This window comes from Armigeres subalbatus, chromosome 2, assembly GCF_024139115.2.
Source record: "Armigeres subalbatus isolate Guangzhou_Male chromosome 2, GZ_Asu_2, whole genome shotgun sequence".
Classification (NCBI taxonomy): domain Eukaryota; kingdom Metazoa; phylum Arthropoda; class Insecta; order Diptera; family Culicidae; genus Armigeres; species Armigeres subalbatus.
In genome coordinates this window covers 311,583,754-311,611,123 of record NC_085140.1, presented here as the reverse complement: position 1 = coordinate 311,611,123, position 27,370 = coordinate 311,583,754, and the positions used below count along the sequence as shown (strand labels likewise).

General features: G+C 37.8%; 3 protein-coding genes across 4 annotated transcripts in view; 1 reads left to right on the top strand and 2 right to left on the bottom strand.

Annotated features, from left to right (window-relative positions):
* LOC134212579 (dual specificity calcium/calmodulin-dependent 3',5'-cyclic nucleotide phosphodiesterase 1-like) overlaps nucleotides 1-27,370 on the top strand; it is a 705,268-nt gene that overhangs the window by 120,012 nt on the left and 557,886 nt on the right. The gene's annotated exons all lie outside the window — the stretch shown is intronic.
* LOC134212582 (uncharacterized) lies at nucleotides 1,013-7,793 on the bottom strand. Its single transcript, XM_062690574.1, has 5 exons — nucleotides 7,358-7,793; nucleotides 1,949-2,111; nucleotides 1,598-1,888; nucleotides 1,317-1,533; nucleotides 1,013-1,250 (listed from the first exon to the last, which is right to left on the bottom strand). The coding sequence occupies exons 1-5, from the start codon at nucleotides 7,723-7,725 to the stop codon at nucleotides 1,027-1,029; spliced, it is 1,263 nt and encodes a 420-aa protein (XP_062546558.1). The 5' UTR covers nucleotides 7,726-7,793; the 3' UTR covers nucleotides 1,013-1,026.
* Nucleotides 16,401-27,370, bottom strand: part of LOC134212583 (uncharacterized) — a 186,981-nt gene continuing 176,011 nt past the window's right edge. Inside the window, exons 3-6 of the mRNA XM_062690575.1 lie at nucleotides 17,290-17,452; nucleotides 16,941-17,231; nucleotides 16,668-16,884; nucleotides 16,401-16,600 (exon numbers count right to left, since the gene is read on the bottom strand). Of these exons, the coding sequence (XP_062546559.1) occupies nucleotides 16,401-16,600; nucleotides 16,668-16,884; nucleotides 16,941-17,231; nucleotides 17,290-17,452 (871 nt within the window). The remainder of the gene's footprint in view (nucleotides 16,601-16,667; nucleotides 16,885-16,940; nucleotides 17,232-17,289; nucleotides 17,453-27,370) is intronic.

Sequence of the window (27,370 nt, the reverse complement as noted above, 5' to 3'; positions counted from 1 at the left end):
TTAGCTCTTCAGTTGAAGCTGGGTTGAAGCTTTTTTGGCTTTATTGTGTTTGAGCAAAAGCTTCTGAAGTAGCAAACCAATGTGTGATTCGTCTATCGTCCACCAGATGCGTGATATATAACAGTGATATATTTGAAATATTAGGGCCCTCCTTAGCCGTGCGGTAAGACGTGCGGCTACAAAGCAAGACCATGCTGATGGTGGCTGGGTTCGATTCCCGGTGCCGGTCTAGGCTATTTTCGGATTGGAAATTATCTCGACTTCCCTGGGCATAAAAGTATCATCGTGTTAGCCTCATGATATACGAATGCAAAAATGGTAATCCGGCTTAGAAACCTCGCAGTTAATAACTGTGGAAGTGCTTAATGAACACTAAGCTGCGAGGCGGCTCTGAACCAGTGTGGGGATGTAATGCCAATAAGAAGAAGAAGAAGAATATTTGAAACAGTCTAAGTGCTAAATCAGTAGTGATCATAAAATTCTCGTATCGGATTTAAAATCCCAAAATCTGTGTTCAAAAAACGAGTAAATCTTAAAATTCTTGAATAAAATATCGCCTTAACCTTAGAAAGCGCGTAACAAATATCACGTAAAAAATTGAGTGAAAAGAAATTTTAAAAACTACATAGATTTTGAAATCTACGCAACAATATCCGTTTGATGATAAATCACGGTTAAGGCAGGCTTTTTCGTCTTTTCGTCATAGTCTGGAAAACCGATAAATTCATCCGTACCGAAGGAGACAAGTTTTGCTACAGTAGTTCTAGTGAATGGACGTTGTCAAGGAAAAACGAACATCATTTAACTTTGGCAACATAAACGTTTGAAACGTTTTGCCAATATCGAACGGGGTCTGTAATATTACCAAATATTCATACGGAATGAAAATATGTGTATTAATCTATTTCAAGCTATATTATAATTTTGAGAGTAACTGTACCTACCCATTTTCTAATCAAACCATTAGCTTTCTGCTTTTTAATTTCTCCCGTACTGATATGCTTACATCGAAAATTATTAGTTTGTTCATAACTCTAAAAATCCTCTATGAAGCAGAGCAGGCAAATATCGCTGGATTACAGAAACGTACTTGGGATGCTGAAATATTTTCAGCATCATTGCTTCCAACTTATCCTTATCGCCAAGGTCAAGATCAACTCCTTCTTCTGGGTTCTCAATTGCAGATGCGGACATGATCTCTTCGAATGGTAAAATCATGACAGGAAGGAATGTACACGACAGGAATGTTTCTGAAAAATCAAAGAAACGATAGAACAACAAAAGGTAGTACTTAAGTATTAGAATCAAAAGCGTACCTAAATATCCGCACTTCAGAATTTCCACGTGTAAATCAACCAGAGTCGGAATTTTCTTTAGATAACCCAAGTTGTTCAACGTAGCTGTGAACTCATCGTGATAGAACTTGATCAGCTCATCGCGATGATTGTCTCTCGTCTCTATCGAGCATGTATTGTACAATGAATAGATAATATCGCATGCAGGAGTCCCCCAGAAGCTCATTTGATAGTCAAGCTGTGGAAATAGAAGTTGTTAAGTGATAGCTGCTATCCACCAGGATTTTTTTTTATATTAATACCAGCATAATGTCTTTCGTAGCGCCTTCCTTGATTTTGTACATCATATTCTTGTAATGTAAGTCGCCATGGTTCAGCACATTGTACAGATTGGAGTCCTTAAGTTGAAAGATGTTTTTTAGCTTGGTTATGATGGTGTCCTTTAAGCTGTCCAAACGGTCACCGTACTTTTCATAGCCAGACCATCCGTGACAGAGTTTGGCCAGTATAGCTATGTTCGCTATCCACATTTTACTGAAATCCGTATGCATTACAGCTATGAGGCTTTTGTCTAACTTAGGAATAACTGGCACCTTTAAACAAAATGGAAGAAATGAGACTTATTTTGTTTTTTTAGATTTTCAGAGGTTTACCGTATCAGATAAAACTATTGAAGCAGCATGCCATCGTGCCAGTTTTGTGTACACAATCTTAGCATCGACGAGGTTCAACTGATGATACTTCATTTGGTAGTCTCGTTTGGTGATATCCTCGAATACCATTACCCAGAATGGGTCGTTTGAAGAGTATAGGAGCCTAAAAATCAAGGAATAAGATAAAATGTATGATTTCAATAGCGAAATATTAAACATGTCAAAAATATTATAGGGCTCGACCAAAGAAATGGGAACAACAATTTATGAAGCATTGGAATTAATCAGTTTGGTGAATCACAGATCTGACTGTACTCGGCACATTGAAATCCGCAGTACACTTTTAGCCAAGCTAAAGAATCCCAACTCCAACATGACGCAAAATGTCTACCGTTTGATTTTGACATTTGCTCTTCAGTTGTGAAAATGACATCGAACCACGCGGAGTAACGTGTCAAGTTTACCTGCAAACCAACTTGACCAAGGCGGACTTTAAACAGCTTCTAGGGCAGGAATATTATACAAAAACCCAGATTAATCAACCTAGCGGTGATGGCGCCTTTCTCGCGTAAAAAGGTAATAAATGTAGCCTTTACGCTTACACCTCGATGATGTACAAGAAAGGCAAAACAGTTACACCGTCTAATGTTATGATAGAAAATTTACACTAGTAGACGACAGATGGCGCTGCCAAAAGTTTCTCGAATTTCCTATGTTCGAATTTTGACTTTCGGACAATTTCATGGTACTACGAAACTGAACGAAGAGCATACTTACGCCTAAATGCGTGCAACACGAGCATCTTTATAGTACGATGAAACTCTTAATGGGAGCAAGCCACGGATAAACTTCATAAATATTCATAGATGCAAGGCATTTTTCATAACACATTATTGTTCTATGTGACTATGTCTCATCATTATTTTAATATTATCTATTTTTTGCAATTTGCAATTCTAGGAACTTTTTTCAAATAGGCGCAACTGTGTTTGACCTTGAAATTTGAAATGGCTAATACTCTCTTAATTCAGCATATTTCGTTCAGCTAACGGTACTACCAGATAGATAGGAATCTATTCCTTCTGTTAGGCACATAAGTTCACCAAAACAGTTTAATTTATGAGCACAGTCGCCGTTCCAAAAATCAAGCTTAGAATCATGTACGCCCATTTGAAAAAAGTTCCTAGAATTATTATGAAATTCAATAGTGATCAACAGCGTTTTAGTCTCTGTCGGATGCAACTTGTTGCAAGAAAATCGGTTAAGAGTTTCTATGTGAAAATTTGGCTAATGTTTTTTATGGCATTTTGTGCACACACACACGCACACACATACACACACACACACGCACACACGGACAGACAGACATTTGTTCAGCTCATCGAGCTGAGTCGAATGGTATATAACACTTCGGATCTCCGGGACTTCTATCAAAAGTTCGAATTTGGAGTGAAATGATAGCCTTTCGGTACAACTTTGTTGTACGAGAAAGGCAAAAACGGAAAGATGACGGAAAGATTTTCAAACACATTAAGCTGCCGAAGTCTGCCACAAAATATTTGGGGTTGGAGATTTTATCGACTTGTCTGGGTTATCTGGTACTATCGTGTTAGGCTTATTATATACGAATGCGAAATAAGTAGTAGCTGGGCTTAGAAGCCCCGCAGTTATTAACTGTGGAACTGCTGAATGAAAAATGCCAATAATGCCAATAAGAAAAAAACATTATGTCACTGTGCAAGATAGATAGTTGCTGTAATCTTTACATTTCAATGCTTTACGAGATTGTATCATTGTCGTTATATTGCAGTCATTACGCTGTATTGACGAATTGAATAGAATCAATTTGATCTCCAATAATTTCCTGTGGATGACATTGTAGGTAAATAATCAACCCAGTAGATAACGGTCAAATGATGATTAGTATGCACCTGCCACGCTCCGTGTGTAACTGTCATTTTGTGAACAATCGAAAAATTTCGTCAGTTTAAATTAATTGTTGTGATAAGATTTGAATGACCAACAGATTGTGAATGACCAACAAAGAGTAAATGCCTACGAAAGAGAATGATATGCAGTAAATATTAAGACTTCGTCACTGCTGTCTATAAATAAACCGTTTGTTTGAGAAACTGCATATGTAACATTTGTGACCAAAATGAGATTTTAATATATTCAGAATCCCCGTCCAAAACTACATATTCTTGTCAAAAAATACGAAAAAAATTGTTCAGGAATGTTTGATTTTTTTGTCATTTGTTTGAGATACGTGCACGCACTTTGAAGAGCAATTATGGAGTCTTCCCGGAGACGAGCCAGCCTCGGGCTGAAAGTCTTTCTAACAAAGACATAAAAAAAAGAAATTTTGGAGTACTGCTCACAGTTTTCGTACTGGAAATGCCCCAGGGTGTTTAGTTTTTTGAACTGTATCGAAGAAATCTAAAGATTCGGTGCCAATTTGTTCAAAAGTTTTTTGTTGTTTACTTAAAATTTTGTAAAATGGATATATGCAGTTTCTCAAACAAATGATTCCAATAACTACGAAATGTGTTAAAACCTTGTTGCCTGAACTGCGACGATCCATACTACATTTTCAGATCGTTTATACAAAAAGTAGGGGATCAAAAATAGACAATTTTCGCGTTATTAATGGATCTCCCTAAATGTCATTTGGATGAAAGGATCTTTTGTCCGGTAAACGTCATTTGACCGAATGGTTCACACTACCGCAAACGTCGTTTGCTGGACTGGTAATTAGGCTAAAAACATCTAACGTCACTGTAAAATGCGTTTATCCTCAATCCAGTAACACTCATATCAATCATTAAACTGAAAATGTCGTTTGAGAAATGTGAAGAGATTATTGATAATTCAGAAATGAGAAGTACGAAGTGAGAAGTGAGATTTCCCACTTCTTACTGCTTACTCCTTACTTGCATTTTTTTTTCACTTTCTTTTTACTTCTTCTTGGCATTACATCCCCACACTGGAACAGAGCCGCCTCGCAGCTTAGTGTTCATTAAGCACTTCCACAGTTATTAACTGCGAGGTTTCTTAGCCAGGTTACCATTTTTGCATTCGTATATCATGAGGCTAACACGATGATACTTTTATGCCCAGGGAAGTCGAGACAATTTCCAATCCGAAAATTGTCTAGACCGGCACCGGGAATCGAACCCAGCCACCCTCAGCATGGTCTTGCTTTGTAGCCGCGCGTTTTACCGCACGGCCAAGGAGGGCACTTTACAATTATCATTTATCGCATCCTACATTTGATACACCCAAACGATATTTTGGCAAATGACATTCACGGTCGTATAATTCGTTCGGCCAAATGACATATTCACATTAAAAAGTGAGGTATGAGAAAAAAGTGACACGTGGGAAGCAATAAGTGAAATGTGGGACAAATAACTTCTATAACAGCTTATTTCTCATTTCTCTCTTCTTATTGGAATTCTTATCTTCTTATCTTCTTATTGGAATTGAGAGGAAGGAAGTGCGGCTCTTCACTTTTCACTTCACATTTCATGCCCTTCTCTCTCAATTATCATTAATCACTTCATATTTTTCACGTACACAATTTAAGGCCAAACGAGATTTTTGACCCGTTCTGCAAACGACATTTACGGTCGTATGATTCATTCGGCAAAATGTAATTTTCAGCCATATGACCCTTTCTGTCAAGCGGTAATTCCGCTCAAATGGCGCCCTGTTACTCTGTTGACATTTCCGGCAGTAGGTTCCTTTCAAGACATGTGAAATTTTCCGCCAAACCGTTTTCGGCCTAAAAACCGCTTCGAACAAACATTCAATTTGGCCAATTGGTATTCGGTTAGGTGATATTCAGTCTGCACTACCGGGGTACCTATGGATCTATGAAGGCAAAGCCAATCCTCTTTCTCGTCAGGAAAACTTCTGAAAATGGCACTGAATAGCTTTAAAAACATATTCTTCCTATGAGAGGCATTATTTCGAAATAACACCTGTTTAAATTAAATCCTATAGGATTAAAAATGCGAAAATGTAATACATTTATACAAACTTCAAACGCGATGCGAAAAGCGGGGACGGCAACCAATCGAGCTCATATCTGCACAATTATTCTTTAAAAGAAATCATGATGCCCACTCTTATTCATATTTACGGATAACATTCGAATATTTTTTTTTATGTCGATTGATATACATTATAGACAGTAGAATCTATAGATGAGCGAAAGCATGGCTGAGTCGATTTTTTTGCCCGTGCACACGCGCATATGACGTCACAGCCCTTAACGTTTCCATTGAAATCGTGACGTCATGCTCGTTTGGAGACACGTTTGACAGTTCGTTTGGAGACAGTGGATTTATCTTCCCTCATCTATATATTCCACTATCTATAATATACATTCGTTGTCATACTTAGGAATACTTGAATAAGTGATCGGCGAAAATGCCATCTTATTTCCAATCGAACCATCAAAAGCGGTTCCAATTCGACTTGTTTACATTTTGCATCCATAAGAAGCTAGCAAAAGTTCAAGTGCTGCCAGAATTATTTTCACGATTTCATGCATTTTCATACGTTGCCATTTCGACAGTTTTTCACTCCGCCCGTCTCTGGTTATAGGGTTGCTAGTTATACCTCGATTTTCAAATGATTTCCACACTTTTAGTGCTGCTCCCATAAACAGTACAAAGTGCAAAACCACGCCTAAAATATTTATAAGCGCACTGAGCCGAACAACAAAAACACAATTTTAATCTAACGCTAGTGCGACCAGCCTCTCGAAGTAATGCCAATCTGAGACAACACTGTTTTGACAATTGTTCTCCTGTTGTTTTTGTTTTCTTCTTGAAACTTGTTGCGAGAAAATCAATTAAGGATTTCTATATAAAAAGTTGTCTAATGTTTTACTTAGCTTTTGTGCACATACATACACACACATATACATACATACACACGAGCAGACAGACAGACGCTCAGTTCGTCGAGCTGAGTTGATTGGAAATGATAGCCTTTCGGTACAACTTTGTTGTACGAGAAAGGCAAAAAGCTGCGGGCTGCATCTGACAGTGCGTGACAGCAGTTGACTGACAGCAGATGAAGTTACATTTTTTTCCTCTTTGCAAGTCCCGTCCCAGCAGAAATGCAGACGAAGACGGCCTTCCAGACAAAGTACATTGATGCGGGTAGAGATAGAGACAGAGTTAGATCTATCGATGTTCGTGCTCAGATAGTGCATGATGGGGATGTGTTCAAATTGTCAAATAATTTTTATTACCTTCAAACGTTGAAGGGGGCAATTGAAACTAAAGATAGATTAAGCTTAGGAAGATAAATCCATGAATTGTGCACTTTGCAATACTTAGCCAACGCTAATGTGTTACACATAGGTGCATGCTCCTGACGATTGTATCTCACCTCGGTCCAAACTCCGTGTTGTCTCCAACCGAACGCAACAGACGTACCATTTCCGGGATCACCGTTTGGTACATGATGGTTTCCGTTCCGAAAATCTCCCCTCCTTTGAGGAGGTCCTTCTTGATACCTTCCTGCGCAGGAATCGTTTTAATAATCAGCGATATTTCACAATCCTTGCCACGGCTGTTATAAGTGACTTTGGCGCGGAAAATGACACTCGCGAAATGGTCTCCCGGTTTAGTACCTGGGATGAGTTTACTGTCGCTCACTGATAGATCGGAATCGTTTTCCGAATGTTTAAGCACTTTCTCAAAAAATGCATCATCCATCCATTGGGGAGCATGCATTTCATCTTTGTTGAAAGCCATGATTTGTTCTACTGGGCGATGTTGTGCGCAAAGAGTCGGGAATGTCGGACACGTAGAATGGAAATGGAATGTCTATAACTGACCACGCGGCTATTGCATGCGTCTATAATGAATGAACGCTGCCTTTAAACTAAATTACTTGTTGGTAACCGAATGGTACGATGCTGATGATTTCGCAAATCAGCTAAATCTTTTGCTTCTGCCTTAGTGTGATTTTACCAGTTGATGTAGTATAACGAATAAATGATAGGTCGATTGTCACATAATTGATTTGAACGAAATTTATTTGGCAGATAATTCTCCAACCCCGTTGTAATTCGTTAACTTCATTGATTGGCGCCCAGGCATTTTTGTCGGGGTGGACGGAAGAATCTTATCAGATACGTATGGCACACTTATTCTTTGTTTTATAGGCAGTATAGTATAGTACAGTATAGGCAGCAAATTGCGGTTTGATATTTGATTACCATTAGAAGGGTGATACTTTAGTTGCACTTTATCTTAAATTCCAAAATTATTATGCAGTCTATGGTACACTAATAAAAATCCACACATTTTTATTGGCAAAAATCTAAAGAAATTTACAAATAAATGTTATGTGTGCGTTAATAACCACCCGCTATAGGAGAATCCACATAAAGGCTATTAATCAATAACGGTTATGTGTGTTTCCACACATATGCTATGCGAATCCACATAGCCGTTATGTGGGAAATGCTATAGTCAAAATTTATGTGTGCCACACATAATGGATATGATTGGATTTTTGTCAGTGTAGTGTTACTGCTCCTGTTCTTCATATCAATATCTTTTATATTATTTCTAGCAAAAATAAAGAAAGGGAGCATAAATTACGTAACACTCAGAAGGGGGGGAGTTCCGGAAGTGTGACAATTTATACAAAAATTTACAATGATTCATACAAAAAGTCTGATATAGGGTGTGATACGTATAAAGATTGCAATATGGGACCTTCCTTAGGTGGCTGGGTTCGATACCCGGCTCGGTCTAGGAATTTTTAGGGTTAGAAATTTTCTCGATTTCCCTGGGCATAAAAGTGTCATCGTGTTAGTCTCATGTTATACAAACGCAAAAAATAGTAACTTGGCTTAGAAACCTGGCAGTTAACAATTGTGGAAGTGCTTAATGAATACTAAGCTGCGAGGCGTCATTGTCCCAGTGGGGGATGTAATACTACTTAGAAGAAGAAGACTAAATATATTGCACTTTTTGTGTTTTTTTTTACATTCAGCAAGCCTGTTAGCAAAATTTATGCTTTATGCTAAGGGTATGCGATAACACACTTTTTCTTAACGAAACGAAACGAAATTTAAAATGTCTATCTTAATTCGAATCGAAGCGAAACGAAACATAGATTTACTTTCGATTTTATTGAATTATATTGACCTAAACTACGCAATTCTGATATCATTTTTACGAAGTCAAATAACTGTTTTGCGACTAATAGAGTTATAGTTTAAGAAGAAATATTGAAATATATATATTCCTAAATATTGAGTCGGATCACTTTTGTTAAGAATAGCATATCCCAAAAATTGGGTTAAAGATACTTTTCGTTTTCTGTTAAACATTTCCAAAAAATCGCTGAATAGAAACAAACTAAAAACAAATTTGTCGACTCAGAATGGGGTTATTTAGTAGGTGTTAATAAAAATTTGGACAACAGCTTTACGGTTTAGGTTTGGTTCAGCGGCACAGCCGAAGTTTTTGATAATATAAAGCATGGTTTCAAAATTCCGCGGACTTCCGTTAAATTTCGTTTTTAAGTTTTTTACGAAACGAAACGAAATGAAGAAATCAGATTTCGCCATGCTCAAATTCCGCGGAATTACGTTTCGAACCACCTGAAACGAAATTGTTCTAAATACCGAATATGCTTACTTCATGCTATGTTTCGAGATGAGCTGGATTTGTTACAGTTAAATGAAAAATGAAACAATTCTCCTAGATCGTTTACATACTGAAGGTTGGCTGTACCAAGAAATCAATATTTTTGATGCCCCTAATTGGTTTGAAGAATTCGGAGCAAATAAATGGATTTCATTTCTGGCCCTTCGGCTTTATGGATGTTTGGTAAAAGATTTATTCCATTGTCCAAAATTGCTTCATACCTTCTACGATGTAGCACTTTATCAGATCTCTAATCTACTAATTCTATCCGAAATGTTTATTCGCTGGGATTCTGCCAATCCGCACCACTCGCCAATGAAAAATCACACGATTTTACGAACAAAATAATGTGTAGTGATTCTAATTACTAATTAAGTGTTAATTTGGGCAATTGGTGCTAGTCGAAGGCATACAATTTGGGCGAATACTTTGAAGGCGGCATCCAGCAATGTGATTGCGCAGTAGTTGCTACAATCCAGTTGCACATGAACGTTACGGGTGACGTAATTGAAAAAAAAAATGACTAAATATCGCAGGACGTAATATGAGAGTTGGGGTCTCCAGTAGCCTTGCGAGGAAAGGCGTAGGATTACCAATCCGGAGATGGCGAGTTTGATTCTCGGTCCGGTCTAGGATGTTGGAAACATTCTCGACTCCCTGGTAAGCATATGCGGTATTTCGAAAAATTTCGTTTCAGGTGGTTCGAAACGAAATTCCGCGGAATTTGAGCATGGCGAAATCTGATTTCTTGATTTCGTTTCGTTTCGTGAAATTACAAAAATTTCGCTAGAAAAAACTAGCTTCTAACGAAATTTAACGGAATTCCGCGAAATTTCGAAACAAATTTAAACTTAAACCACACTTTATGTTAACGAGCTGCGCCGCTGAACAAAATCGTAAAGTTGTTTTCAAAACTTTATGTAATACATTTTTTTTTATTAATGCTTACTACATAACCCCATTCTTAGTCGACAAATATGCATGTAGTTTTCTTCTATAAAACGTCTTCGGTGTTCCATGATTAAAATTTAAATTTCGTGATATTTGTTTTACTATTTGCACAATATGAATGCGGAATCGATCGTGTTGCTGGTGGTCATGGGACGGCAGCTAGTCCGGGAGAACGCGAGGTAGATTTGTATCACTTCGCGTTTTTTCAGAAATTCATTTAACTAGTGTGCATTTGATAGTGTTGATGCTGATCACGCCAGCTAGTGTGGGAGAACGCGAAGTGATAAAACTAATGTCTGCATCGAAGAGCACAACATTATTTAGTGCAGAATCGATCGTGTTGTAGAAACACATTGATCTTGCGTTGGATTGATTTGAAACACAGTTTTCGTCATCTTGTTTTCAAAATAACTTCGTAATACATATTTTATCGCTTACCAAGGGGTTTCACACGAATTACCTTCTCAACCAACCAACGATTCCTTTCCCGTAGCGCTCACGGAGATGCAGAGCGTTCCTTAGTCTCTTATAACAATGAGTGTTAAACTAATTTTTCTCTAAATTGACTATAAGCACGTGACCAGCATCATTATTGGTCATGAATTGGAAGCACCGAAGGAAGTATACAATAAGAATAACTTTTTGTATCCCAAGAATATTATTTAATTGGTGAGCTGTGCATATTTGCTGTTTCTCGCCAATTATGATTAGCAACTACGATGTGTACAGTTAATCAAGCTAGTAAGCTCTTCTTTGACGATTTGCACAATATGTAAGCAGAGCCGTAGCGTGGATTGCTAGCGCCCTTGGCGAAACCATGATTTGGCGCCCCTCTTTTAATTATAAAAATGAGAAAATTTAACAACAATTTGACAATTTTAAATACATTAACAGTAAAATTAGAAGGTTCAGTGGTTTAAAGATGCTTTAAACATCATTCAATACTGTGAAGAGAACAAGAACTTTTGATCCTGAAGTTCATTTGAATTGCAGAATGTCCATCTAAGATTTGTTTCCATTTGGTGATACTTTTTTGATTATTTCACAAGTTATTTAAGCGACCTTCCAGAGCCGTACTGGAAGTTCATTAAAAATGTTAAGGATTTTTTCAAAGCCTACGCACTGCTGGGTCTAGTTGGGTCAATAAAATCCAGCTCTAAAATGCGCCGGTCGATTATCGGAATCGTTATCGGACCTATTCGCGTCAAGGAAAATCCAATTCTAGAGTGGGTCTGACATGACGGTGTTTTGAAACCACTTCTGAACCTAACAGAGTTAATAAAATTTCACTCTGGGGTGAGATGGTTGAAGGTCAGAGTTTCTACCGGATCTAGTCGAATCAGGAAAAACATTTTTTGGAGTGGGTTTGTAGGTGGCCGGGAGTTGCCATTGAACCTATTTGGATCAAGTAAAATGTAGCTTTGGACCACTGAACCTAGTTAGAACAAATTAAATAAAAAATAACTGTATGGTGTGTAGATTGGTTGGTGGTCGAAATCGCCAAAGGATCTGTTTGGATCAAGGAAAATTCAAGGACTGTGTCTGTCGATAGTTTGAAGTCACTTCCTGTACATATTTGTGTTGATAAAATTCAACTATGCAGTGAGTTGTTCAATGGTCGGAATTGCCGTCCACCTCAGGACCAATATACATTTGATTATAATAAGAAGAAATGAAAAAAAAACCTAAAAACGGGAAATTTACCTGAACTATAAATTATACAAAAATCCATACCACTACTTTCGGATATAAGAACAAAAGGCACTTCTAAATTTTGTCAATAAGTTTATTATGAATGTAACCTTTTAAAGAGGTCCACTTAAAAAAGCTGAATAAATTCAAACCAATGAATTTGAGTGTGAATTGTCCTTTTTTTAGTTAATTAAGTTATTTATTTATCTCATATATTATTCATTATATAGTGTCCTACAGGGCTACCCAATAATCGGACCACAATACAATAAAGTTTTAAAGCTTAGCTAAGCTGCTAGTTTCGGATAATCCTTTTGAATTGCGAAAGCTCCATAAAAATGTCCACCTCGTTATAGCCCTCGTTGTAAGTCTGGCATAAACGAGAAAGAGGTGCAGCTTTTCCCAGGTTTGTCCTTGATCTAGGGATATAGAATAGATCCAATTGACGTAGACCATGCGTGGGAAACTGGAGGTCACTAGTAATGCTGCAGTTAATAGAACCATGTACAAGTCGATGAAGCGTAGACACATCAAGGACGCGCCGACGATCAGTTAAGGCTCAAGACTCCATCACAATGTTTTGAAAATTAATGACTGTATCGCTTGTTTGTAATAGTGAGGCAATTGGTACGGAAAAGTGCAGCAGCGATTAATAAATTTTGTTTACAACTGGGGTGGGTGGAAATGGGATGTTAAAAATATGCCAGCTGATCCATAATGTTGCCAGACTTGACGAAATGTTTATTTTATATCATAACACATGTTCACGGTGTATCAAATATATGGCTATTTACCGGTTAAAATTTTTGTATACACCACTTGGAATGTGACAGAAGCTTACATAACATGTTTAAATATTTATTTCTGGTTTATTTGTGCAATCCGACAAATAGCAACGATTTTTTCCAATAAATAAATCTGGCAACGGTGAAGCGATGATTATTTTCTTGTGTATGCACACCTTTGTTTGCGTGTTGGCGTGGACGTGGCTGACGTATACGTTGTATTGTTCGGATTGAATGAAGTTGCATCGCGTAGATTTTGTTCTCACCATTTCACTTGTTGCGCTAGTGAATTTGAGTCTTCCGCATTTTATTGCATTCACAATACGGTCGTCAAATTTGTCTCTCACTTCGATTTCTGGAAAGCAGTTTTCGACAGTTTTTGGACGTAAAGTGAAATAATTGGTAGTCAAGATTGAAGAAAAAGGTGAAACTCAGTTAGTGAATATGTTTTAGGAGTGATTAAATCAAAGAAATAGTGGGAAAAGATCAAGTGAAAAATCAAGTGCGTGTGTATGTGTTTGCTCCGAACGTTCGGAGTTAGTATGCGTTCGATAAAAATACGAATGTCGGTCTAGGAAAAAAGCAGTTTTCAGCGTTTTTCCAGCAATTCCTCAGTAATTGTTAGTTTGGATAAGTGAAAAATTAATATGAAAATGTAATGAATATGCAATGATTGAGGTAAGTCGGCAAATAGCTCCAAAATATTGAATTTAGTTCAAAACTTTATTAGTATTAGTGCGGATTCGAATAAAATCATCGTCATCATCGGGTTGATTACGGTTTATAGAGCCTTAATGATGTGATCTGCATGCGACTTATTCTTCTCTTATATGGTTCATAAGGGTAATGGAATTTTCGCTTGAATGAATGCTGCACTGCTTCAATAAGTTCTACATTTCGCGAATAGTCACTGCTATCAAACATTATGGCTCCGGAAATCCCTCGGTGGCCCTAATATGTTATAGCTAAAATTTTAAATAATCCGATTCACACAATGTTGATAATCAAAATCCATGATTGTCAAATAACTTGTTAAATATTATATTTTGTTTTTTTTTTTCTACAGACCTCTTGGAACCGGTTTCGGAAGTCCTTGAGAAATCGGATTAGCAGTCAAAACTAAAACAAATCCATATAACATGTTGATGTGGAAAAAAGGCAATATTTTGGTTTGCTCTAGATTATTCCACATATCTCTTACTTGTCATAAGACATATCTCTACCATTGTACCAACCTAAACTAAATGCATTTTTCTTTCGCTTATAGCGTAATCCTTGATTTCAGCGCCCCTAAAGACTGGCGCCCTTGGCGGAGGCCAACCTGGCCAACCGCACGCTACGGCGCTATACGTAAGAACATTGCAGATTTGTGGGCATTTCTAGATCTTCGCATGATGGAATTTGCAAAAATAAAATCCAGAACGGGTTGAAAGATCATTAAAATTGCTGAAAGTTCTTTACTTAAGATTGCTTTCAGCTTATACTGCTCATAACAGCAGTTCTCATATGTCAAGGACACACAGACAATAGCTCAGTTTGTCGAGCTGATTGTATATAAAACTATGTGCCTGTTAAATTCAATCGGAAATACATATCTTCGTACATTTTAGAAAGGTGCACAGGATTCCTCTAGTGAGCAAATGTATGCTATATATGTAGACGAAGAATAAGAAGGAATACATTTTGGCTGATAAGCTCTTTCAAATGTTGGTTTCGTAATATCAATTCTCTATCTGCGTATACGCCTGGCAGATGTGGATACCTAATTGAGTATCCCACTAAATAAAAAATAAATCTAAGCATTCATTTTCTAATTTTGACTAAGTCAGTACTTAGTCCACAATATGAAGTATGCTTTAGCATAATTACATAATTCTTAAGTGAACTAAGGTTTTAAACGAAATTTGTATCCGTATATGAAAAATCCCACAATTACTTACTGATATAAAACTGATATAAAATTGATCAGATTCGGGAGCACACGCTCCACGATGATTTTTTTTTAAAACGGCACAAATGCTGGGGTATTGTCTTATCGCCAATGGTATATGCGGCGAGAATGTGGCCATTTATCACAGATTGCCTTTTCTGTTATTGTAACTCTTTTGGTCGCAAAACTGTTATTCGACCTTGAAAAAGTGAAATCAGAAATAATAAAAATTCCGCGGAAAAAAAATTAAAATTTCGTTTCGTTTCGAAAAATTTCGAATTAAATGAACCTTGATTTCGTATCGTTTCGAAATATCGAAAGAAATCTTTATTTCGTTTCGTTTCGATCCGAATCAACATAGACATTTTAAATTTCGTTTCGTTTCGTTTCGTTAGGAAAAAGTGTGTTATCGCATACCCTTACTCCCTGGACATAGTGTATCCATTGTACTTGCCACACAAGATACATACTCATGAAAGGGCGGGTATAGAAAAGCTTTCAATTAATCCAGAATGTAGAGCCATTGAAGAAGAAGAAGAAGAATATGATAGTTGGGATGTATTTTTCAGTCAACTTGGATGTATACGAAAGTTTCAGTCCAACCATTACAGTTTCAATGGAAAAGAACTTAATTTTACATTCCTCAAAAGTAGGGTAAAGTGCCCAATAGTGGACCCCCAACCAATAGTGGACCTTCCAGCCATTTTTGCATTATTACAGTACAATGTAAACATTTTGCTATAAAATTCCATCGGGAGAACCTACCTTACAGTCCTATGATTTGATTGCATGCATTGTAAATGCTACGGAAGTAAAATTAAATGATTTTTTACAATTCTATAAAAAATAAACACGAGAGTGTCAATTATAGGAATATTTTGGGGGGTCCATGATAAGGAAGAAGAACGTCCCGAAACGGAACATAAAAATCAAATGAAGTGTCGACTATAGGGAAGCAAATTCCTATTATGGACCCCCAGGGGGTCTACTATAGGGCGAATTCAGTCAGACTTCAAAATATTAATTTCAATCATTCATTCTCAGACACTTTTTCTCAATAACTTACGGTTTCAGATTTATCGTTGCTCAAAAATTTTGATATCGAACTCACATACGCCTTTCTGAGAAGTTACTCTCGAATCCAGTCGATATTCCCTCATTTCGAAATACTTTTAATGTCATACAGAATAATGTTTTGTTAATTGCTGATTTGGTGTGGAACTGTTCTGATGCACAGAGTGTATAGAATAGACTATTTTCGACAACCCATAATTATTGATTTTATTTAGATCATTTAAATTAGTTTTACACGAAATCAAACATGACCTATCGATTTTTCCTTTCCAACCTCCCCCAGTGTACCTTGCTCCTGATTTTTTTTACATCGAAATTTATTTGCTTGTTCATTACTCTAGAAGGCCTCTATGAAGTAGAGCAGGCAAATATCGTTGGATGACTGAAACATACTTGGGATGCTGAAATATGTGCAGCATCAATTCTTTATTGCCAAAATCAAGTTCAAAACCTTCTTCAATTGCAGATGTGGACATGAGCTCTTCGAATGGTGCAATCAATATAGGAAGGAATGTACACGACAGGAATGTTTCTGCAATTTAGTTAAAGAAGCGATAAAACAATAAAATCTAGCACATATATGAGAATCAAAAGCTTACCTAAATATCCGCACTTTAGAACTTCCACTTGTAAATCAACCAGAGTCGGAATTTTCTTCATATAACCCAATTTATTCAACGTAGCTGTGAACTCGTCGTGATAGAACTTGATCAGCTCATCCCGATGATTGGCTCTTGTCTCTATGGAGCATGTGTTGTACAATGAATAGATGATATCGCATGCAGGAGTCCCCCAGAAGCTCAATTGATAGTCAAGCTAAAAAGAAACAGAACCAATTTGGTGATAGCAACTAGAACTTTTTCAATTAATACCAGCAAAATGTCTTTCGTATCGCTATCTTCGATTTTGAACATCATATTCTTGTAATGCAAATCGCCATGATTCAGCACATTGTACAGGTTGGAGTCCTTGAGCTGAAAGATGTCTTTAATCTTAGTTATGATGGTGTCCTTTAGGCTGTCCAAACGATCGCCGTATGTTTCATAGCCAGGCCATCCGCGGCAGAGTGTGGCCAGCATAGCTATGTTTGCAATCCACATTTCACTGATATCCGCCTGCATTGCACTTGCGATGCTATTGTCCAACTTGGGAATGATTGGCACCTGTTAAGGAAATTAAAGAAATGAGGCCTATTTTTTAATCTTTAATATTATTATTTACCGAATCGGATAAAACTAATGAAGCAGCATGCCATCGTGCCAGTTTTGTGTACACAATCTTGGCATCGTCTAGGTTTAACTGATGATCCTTCATTTGGTAGTCTCGTTTGGTGATATCCTCAAAAACCATTACCCAGGATGGGTCGTTCGAAGAGTACATGAGCCTGGAAGGGAAAGAAATGATAAGCTAAGAGCTACAAAATGCATGCTTCCAAAGGCGAAATATAGAACATGTCAAAAATATGATAGAGAGGTTGTCGACGAAAGACATTGGAACAACCATTTGTGAGCCGGTGGCATTGAGTAGATCGATGAACAACATATCGGAAAGTACTTAGCACACTAAAGCCAGCAGTACAGGGAACGCCGTTTTTGCCGGGAATTTTGCCTTGGAAAACTTGTTTCATTTACTGACGTTTTGTCTTGACGTCAAATATTTGCATAGTTTATCCAGGACAACTGCAAAATTAGTGGTTAAAGGCCAATTTTAATTAACAATTAACGAATATAAAATTAAACCAATGACACCAAGATTGTCTTTTTTCGTAAATGTCAGAACAAACTCAACTCGCAACAATCGCAACAACTTAACTCGACATCCCAAGCTGCAACATAAACAACAATAGAAGTAATCGGGTTTTGAAGTCATTTTCTATTTTGTCCACATTTAGATAAAAACTATAAATATTTTTGGTATAGCGACTTCATAAACATATTGAGTTCTCACCGGGCGTGGTTAAAGTAGTCATCTTCTTTTTCAATGGCTCTACATTCCAACTGGAACTTGGCTAGCTGCTCAACTTAGTGTTCTATTAGCATCTCCTCAGTTATTAATTGAAAGCTTTTCTATACCCGCCATTGCATGAGTATGTATTTTGTGTGATAAGCACAATGGTTACACAATGCCCAGGAAGTGCACTCGAAAACCCTTGACCGATCATCATCTCCGGAGGGAAATTCTACGCTTTTGCTTGCAAGTAGACCCGACGGAGTACTTAAATATATTACATTAAACTTTTTGTATTTTTTCACAGTTATTCCTTCTGGCTTTCCTTCCTCCTGGAAATTTACCTCAGGGATTTATATTTGCAGTCGAAGAAATTCCTTCTGAAATTCCCGCCAGTTTTTCTACAGGAATGCTTCCAAAATTTTAGTATTTCTGAAGGATATCCCGAAGAAAAAAGAAATGTAACAAGATCTAAAAGAATCCGGAGAATTCTATCGGAAAACTTGCCAAGTTTTCTAATGAAAGCACCAAATCCAATAAAAAAATACCGAAAGATTCTGGAAGAAATCCTAAAACTATTCTGGGAGCACTGCTAAAGATTCTTAAAAGAAATCAAGGATTGCAGGGAAACTCCCAAAGAAATCTAGACCCTAGATGAATTTCCAAAGCAAATCATGTTTGAATGAACGATAGAAAAAAGAAATTTGCGGGAGATTTTCTGGAGGAACTCCTTGAAGAACATGACGAACAATTACTAAAGGAACCTGCTGAGGTATTCCTGGAAGATCTTCATCTTGGAATAACTTGTAAAAGAAAAACAGTAGGACACGAAAAAATCCATGAATATTGCGGGCTCTAGCAGGCGCAGCGTTCCTCATTGCAGCTGATCTATTACTGTAATTACTTCTTCTTCGCGGAGTTGAACTGGGCCACGCGATCCAAAAAATTAATAGTTCCTTTGCTATTTAATTGCATAACCACAGTTATTAATTGAAGATACATGAGATGAGCCAGCATCGGGCTAAAAATCTGTTTTTTGTCTTTATTAGCGAGACTTTCAGCCCTATTGCTAAAAATCTGATTAACAAACGAATTAAAATGTCAAGCAATTTGGCTTATTGCATTTTGACCGAAAACCGTTCGGCCGAATAATTGCACACATTTTTCCCAGTTGCAAGTAATGGAGAGTAAGAAATGAAAAAAGTTAATTAAAAATTAAAATGAAAGATTTGGTATGAGTAGTTAAAAGTGAGAAGTTAGAAATTGGACTTATAAGAAATCAAAATTTACCCTTATTCTTCCTGCTTCTTTCTACTTTTCCTTCTTCCTGCTTTTTCATCCTTTTTCCTTTTTTCCTATTTTTTATTTCTCCTTCCTTCTTCTTTCTTCCCTTCTCCTGCTTTCTCATTTCTTATTTATTTTTAGTTTTACTACTTATTTCCCTCTTCTTTCTTCTCCATTCTTCATTCTTTCATTTTTCTTCCGTTTTTCTTCTCTTTTACTTTATATTTCTTCTACCTTATCTCTCATTCCTTCTTCCATCTTCAATCTTTCTTCTTCCTTCTGTCTAACTTCAAATATTCCACTTCTCATTACTCACCATGTACTTCAAACATCTCATTTCTTTTTTTTCACTACTCACTTTTCACTACTCTTTTATAACTTCTCAATATTACATATCACTTCTTCTCAGGGCCCTCCTTGGCCGTGCGGTAAGACGCGCGGCTACAAATCAAGACCATGCTGAGGGTGGCTGGGTTCGATTCCTGGTGCCGGTCTAAGCAATTTTCGGATTGGAAATTGTCTCGACTTCCCTGGGCATAAAAGTATCATCGTCCTAGCCTGATGATATATAAATGCATAAATGGTAATCTCGCAGTTAATAACTGTGGAAGTGCTAAGCTGCGAGGCGGCTCTGTCCCAGTGTGGAGATGTAATGCCAATAAGAAGAAGGAGAAGGTATCACTTCTTCTTCTTCAATGGCTCTACATTTCAACTGGAACTTGGTCTGCTTTTCAACTTAGTATTCTATTAGCATTTCCTCAGTTATTAATTGAAAGCTTTTCTATGCCCGCCATTACATGAATATGTATTTTGTGTGGCAAGTAGAATAAAACACACTATGCCCAGGGTGTCGAGAAAGTTTCCAACCCAAAAACATCCTAGACCGGACCGAGAATCGAACTCGCCATTTCTGGAATGGCAAACCTACGCCTTTGCTCACAAGGCTACTAGAGACCCCTTTCTTATCACTACTCCCGCGCAATGAAAAACAGCGTGTTCTTATATGGTTATAATCATTATTACAATGTAAGATATAGCGTAACATAAAGGTGCGGTTATCATATAATTTTTGGTAGATTCAACCATAACTACTCGACATTAGCACTAAATGACAATATATAACATGCTGTCCTTAAAAAAGTTCTTTATTTCCAGCACTAAATTTCCACGCGAGATAGGCCGATTTTTATGGTGAAATAACTTAACCTTCCGCAACTCGCTTCAACTTTCATAACACGAGAACTCGCGTCCTAAAATCCGAACAGTCCTAAAATCCGTGATAATAAAGCCAATTCAAATGATATCAACGTGATTTTTTCGGAAGAATAATAAAGGGGATTTATTCTCTCATTGAGGACATTTTCTAAGTCCAATGGATCTTCTGCTTGCCCTCCGGAAGATCCGGAATCAACGGAACACCGATGAAAATAGTAAATCTTCACAATAAATGGCGCAACGTTTCTTATAAGAATTCTAAAAACTCTTAAAACTCTGAAAAAAATCTAAATCTATCTATAATCATATATACTCAATAAATGAAATGAGTCAAGAAAAAAATGGTTTAGAATTCTCCCACTGAGCGGCGCTAGTGTACATGAAAATAACAGTTTGGTTCGATATCTCGAGATCTATGGGATTTAGGAAATTTCTGTCTTCTTCAAAGTTGTTCAAGGATTGGAAACCAATATGTTGAGAAACTGTTAAGTTCAGAATTCAGCCGTAAGGCGGCGCTACTGTACATGAATTATTTGTTTTGCTAGATATCTCGGGATCTGTGGGAATTAGAAAGTTGCCGTCTTCTACAAAGTTGTTTGAGAATTGGAATCCAATATGTTGAGAAGCTTAGTAGTTTGAAATTCATCCGCAATGTGGTGCTACTGAATATGATAGATCAGTTTGGTTAGATATCTCAGGATCTATTGGTTTTGGAAAGTTGCCATTTTCTATAAAGTTTAGTCTAGTTCGATATTTCGTGATCTGTAAAATTTAGAAAATTGCCGTCTTCAACAAAATTGTTTGAGGAGTGGAAACCATATGTTGAAAACCAGAATAATTTAAAATTCATCCGCAAGGAGGTGCTACTGCATATGAGATATCAGTTCTTCGATGTCTTGGGATCTGAGGGATGTAGAAAATTACCGTTTTCTACAAAGTTGTTCGGGGATTGGAAACCAATATGTTGAAATATTGTGAAGTTTAAAATTCATCCGTTCATTTCATTTATTTAGTTTACATCTTAACAGATGAAAAAACACTGAATCAACAATTTGACGCCACAATACACGGTTCGAGGCCGCATCTCTCCATCCTCGGATACGCCCCACGCTCGCCAAGTCGTTTTGCACCTGGTCTGCCCATCTCGCTCGCTCGCTGCGCTCCACGTCGTCTCGTACCTGCCGGATCGGAAACGAACACCATCTTTGCATGGTTGCTGTCCGGCATTCTTGCAACATGTCCTGCCAATCGTACCCTTCCGGCTTCAGCTACCTTCTGGATACTGGGTTCGCCGTAGAGTTGGAGCGAGCTCATGGTTCATTCTTCGCCGCCACACACCGTCTTCTTGCACACCGCCAAAGATGGTCCTAAGCACCCGTCTCCTCGAATACTTCGAGTGCTTGCAAGTCCTCCTCGAGCATTGTCCATGGTTCATGTCCGTAGAGGACTACCGGTCTTATTAACGTCTTGTACATGGCACATTTGGTGCGGTGGCGAATCTTTTTCGACCACCAGTTTCTTCTGGAGCCCGTAGTAGGCCCGACTTCCACAGAGATGATGCACCTTCGTATTTCACGACTAACGTTGTTGTCAGCCGTTAGTAAGGATCCGAGGTGACGAATTCCTCGACCACCTCGAAGGTATCCCGTCTATCGTAACACTGCTTCCCAGGCGGGCCCTGTCGCCTCGGTTCCGCCCACAAGCATGTACTTTGTCTTTGATGCATTCACCACCAGTCCAACTTTTGTACTTCACGTTTCAGGCGGGTGTACAGTTCTGCCACCTTTGCAAATGTTCGGCCGACAACGTCCATGTCATCCGCGAAGCAAATAAATTGACCGGATCTGTTGAAAATCGTACCCCGGCTGTACACCTGGCTCTCCGCATGACACCTTCTAGCGCAATGTTGAACAACAGGCACGAAAGTCCATCACCTTGTCTTAGTCCCCGGCGCGATTCGAACGAACTGGAGAGTTCGCCCAAAATCTTCAAAATTCATCCGTAGAGTAGTGATAGTACATGTGAGACCACCAGTTTGATTATATAACCCCGGATATGTGATATTAAAGAGTGGCACAGCGGCTCGAGGATGAAAAGCATTATTCTGGAAAACTGTTTAGTTTGGATTACATCCGCTGGGTGGTGATGTATGGATCAACCAGTTCAACGCAGGACATTTAAAAGTGCCGTCATTTGGAGTTATTTGGGATTTGAAAACCAATGTGTTCAGAGAAGTGTGTCATATAACAACCGTTTCTACCTCATACACAGGATGCCTTGGGTTTGATCTCATGCCCATTTCATTCGCCTACTTCGTATATTTTTGTATACTTCTCATGTTACAGCAATCGCAAGAACAGGAAATGGATATCCGTAGCGTTTCCATTTCAATCGTGTACCTTCAACTTGACTAGTCTAACAGTACACAGAAAAAAATGATGAAAAATAAACAGCGTAAAACCCTTGACATGCGAAAATTTAAGCTATTATACGCTGAAATGGCCCTCTTCCTAACAATATTGCTTACAACTTGTATGCAATATCGACGATTCACGTCAAATATTGTATACATTTAGGCTACTTCTCGTGTGGAAGTACGCTAATAATGACGTTCCATTTATGTGCATGATTTTCAGCGTAAATTTCAGTGGATTTTTCTATCTGTGTAACTGTTAGTATTGGAAATGCAGGAAAACTTATTCCTTACATCCAATTAGAATTCCGTATTTTGCGTTCCTATCACATTCCTACAAAGTTTTTTAATAACCACCTGCGGTCATGGCAGTGTGAGAAATGTGTTTTAGAAAAAATTGCGCTGCTCTCGGATGAACTTTCCCAAATGGCCAGTTTTACGAACGTTCCGGGTTTTCCGGAAGGCCGCCGGGTGGTCACCTACGGTCATAGGTGAGTGAGAACTGCGAATTACCTCCAAGGTTATTATCAGAAATTATATAGAAAAAATCGCGTCACTTAAGGATTAATAGTTAATAAAATAAATAAATAATTCATTAGGGAAGATCCATAAATTACGTAACGGAAAAAATGGCCATTTTCAAAAACCCCTTCCACCTACGTCACACTTTATGTATGATTCATTGACAATTTTTGAATGGATTGTCACATTTCGGTCAACCACACCCTCCCCTCTCTGAGCGTTACCCAATTTATGGATGCTCCCTTACTGGTCACTTTTCCCAGTGCACCTGAGCCTTTTATTTAGCTATATTTACCCGAGCCTTCTATCGAATCACTTTTATTATCTTTTCAATTGATGAAGAACAAACTTTTTGAGGAATACATGGTGGTTTGGTGCAAATTTGTCAACTGACTAAAAAGTTATCTCATTTTTACTCAATGTGTTGTTCTTTTCACAACGGTGCGAGTCCCGGAAGGTTAACATCTTATTCAACATATTGTTTTTTGGCTAATAACCGTACCACAAACTGTTGAAACTGTATAGGGAGTGAGTGCTGGTAATGGACCCCGTGCGTATAATGGACCCCCTGAACAAAAACCAAAAGTTAACACTGGAATCAACGATTTCCCGCAAATTTCAATTGGATAAAGTTGCTTCTCATATCAGGGTAGTTGTTCCATGCAATTATTTTGGCTTGGGATACTAAAATTAAGTTATATTAACTAATTTGTAAAAGTAAATACGTTAGAGGCTCCATTACTAGCACACAAGAGGAGGTCCATAATAGGCAACAGGAACATGTCGAAATGGAACATGTAAATCAAATGGGGGGAGGGGGGGCATAAAAAAACAAACTCTATGTTGCGTTTTATGGTCCCGGGGGTGGCAATAATAGGCAATCTGGCTACATTATTTTAAAATTCTTATTTAAGGGGTCCATTACTAGAACTCACTCCCCACATTTTCGTGATACAATTTATCTTTGCAATTCAATGATTGACTGAACAACTGCTATATGCGATTGTATCATGAATGTTATATTTTAGTCATAACCCCGCATTGACGTATTGAACAGATTTTTTGCCTCTAATAATATACTGTGGATGACATGGGAAAATGCTAAGCTCAGTAGATAACGGTCAAATCTAGACCAACATTTGAAAAGGGCGTTACAGTCAAACTTTATTCCATTTGATTCCTCTTGTACAAACAAAGCTATATACATAGACAAAATACTGGAGAGATCAAATTTTGGCTGTTACGCCCTTTTCAAATGTTGGTCTAGAAATGATGATTAGTATGCACCTGCCACGCTCCGTTTGTAAATGTCATTTTGAGAACAATCGGAAAATTTCGCCAGTTTAAATATTTTTTGTGATAAGATATGAACGACCAACAGCATGTAAATTCTTACGAAAGAGAATGATATGCAAGAAGTTTTTATGCTACGTCAATGCCGGATATAAATAACCTCGAATCGTGACAATTTAAAAAAAGATCAATCCACACAATGGCGGATGGATTTTTGTCGGGCAAAGTGATTTAATATAATTTAGTATAGTCAATAGGTGATGATCTCCCAGTACCGCAAGACTAAGCAATTTAACGCAAACTCTTCAACTTAAATAATTGTGTTGCTAGGAAACCGACAATGTAAAGGTTGTACCACACCAAATTGCATAAATAGAAAGACTGCTGTATAAAATTACTTATTGGTTATTTTTTCTTGAAAATTAGGGTACAAAATTTGTTAATTTAATATAGTAGAGGGGTGATTCAACTATGACGTCCACTACTTTTGAAGATATTTAGAGCCCCTCCCCTCTATGTCACACTTTTTTTCTATACCGAGTGTATGCACTGTCAAAAAATCTTGTACACCCTCTCAAACCGTCATTGTTGAATGGCCCCAGAGAGTATTTTTGACACTGTATTTTAATCGCTGTCAGTTTTTCGAAAATTGAAAAAAAAATACAGCGTCGCAAATTGATTTTGCGCAGCCACCTGGAAAATGCTAAAATCTCTCGTCGGAACATCTTCAATTAAACGTTACAACGAAACTCTGAGCATCTAACGGATAGATGATCAGGATCGCAAAAGTGGAACCCCAATACTCCGTCAAGGATGTGGCCAAAAAGTTCAATCTGTCTAAGTCTTTCGCTCAGAGAGCCAACGACCGAAAGGGACTGCATACGTATAAAGTGCAGAAGGCTCCAAATCGTGACGAAGGAAAAGTAGGTCCCGCGAAATGCAAGAGGTCTGGTAACATATACGCTTACATAAACATCAACAATTTATTTTCTCTGCTTTCTCTTACTTTCAGTACTCTTCTTATAAACGAAAAGTAAAACGACGCCTAAAATATTTGTAAGCGCATTGACCCAAACAACAATAACACTACTTTTAATCTAGCGCTAGTGATGCTGGCCTTTTCAGTTACGCCAATCAGATTCATATACTACATACATACAGAACAAATTACACTTAAGAGATAGAAAGGGTTTACAGTTTACAGAGTAGATAAAACGTACGGTTTTTTTGCTTAAGCAATTAAAACTATATGCGTAGAGAGTAAGCTTAGAAAAGGTAAAAACATAAATGGCAAGTTGTACAGCGCATTCTACACGTTAACATGTCATACATAAGCATGCCCTGACGATTTTATCTCACCTCGGCCCCAAACTCCGTGTTGTCTCCAAACCGAACGCAGCAGACGTACCATTTCCGGGATCACCGTTTGGTACATGATAGTTTCCGTTCCGAAGATCTCCCTCCTTGAGGGAGGTCCTTCTTGATGCCTTCCTGCACGGGAATCGTTTGATAATCAACGATATTTCACGACTCTCACCGCGGCTATTGTAAATGACTTTGGCGCGGGAAAAATTACACTCATGAAATGGTCTCCCGGTTTAGTACTGGATGAGTTACTCTCGCTCACTGATAGATTGGAACCGTTTTCCGATTGTTTGAGCACTTTCTCAAAAATGCATCATCCATCCATTGGGGAGCATGCATTTCATCCTTGTTGGAAAGCCATGATTTGTTCTGCTGGTCGATGTTGTGCGCAAAGAGCCGAGAATGTCGTACACGTAGAATGGAAATGGAATGTCTATAACTGGCCACGCAGCTATCGCATGCGTCTATAATGAATGAACGCTGTCGTTTAACTAAATTATTTGCTGCTAACAGAGTGGTACGATGCTGATGATTTTCCAAAACAGCTTAATTACTTGATTCTGCTTAGGTGTGCTTTTGCCAGTTGATGTTAATAAAGCTACTGATTCTGAATGCCGAATAAAAATAGGTTGACTGTCCCAGAAATGATTTAAATGAAATTGAATTTCCGACCTCGGCCTATGTAATTCGTAAACTTCGTTGATTGGCGCCCATACATTTTTTTTAATCGGGATGGACGGGTGTGTCTTATCAGATACATATGGCACACTTATTTTTTTTTTTATCAAATATTCGTACTGACATTGATTTCATAGTTGACGTAACAACCAATGCAATTTCCGCATTGATTGGAATGAATTATGAATTACGGACAAACTTCATACATTTAACACTCGAATGAGTATTAAAGCATGCAACGTATCGATATGAAAGCAGTTGAATTAACCTGGTAAACGAGAACGCGTTGAAATTTTGAATGGTTGATACGTCAACTATTCAATCATGGGCAGCGCAGCAAATTACGGATTTTAATTTGATCCATATTATTGAAGTGATACTAAAAATTGCACTTTAACTAATATTAAAAACCATGTAACCTGTGGTAGTGTTAGTATTGCTGCAGTTCCATATATCAAAGCTTCATAGCAAACGAAACTAAAAAAAAAAACTGATTAATTCGGCTGACGGTGCATTTCTTGAGCAAAATAGACGGTAAAATGTATAGAAGAGCAGTCTGAAATAGCACGCAATTAAACGCAAACA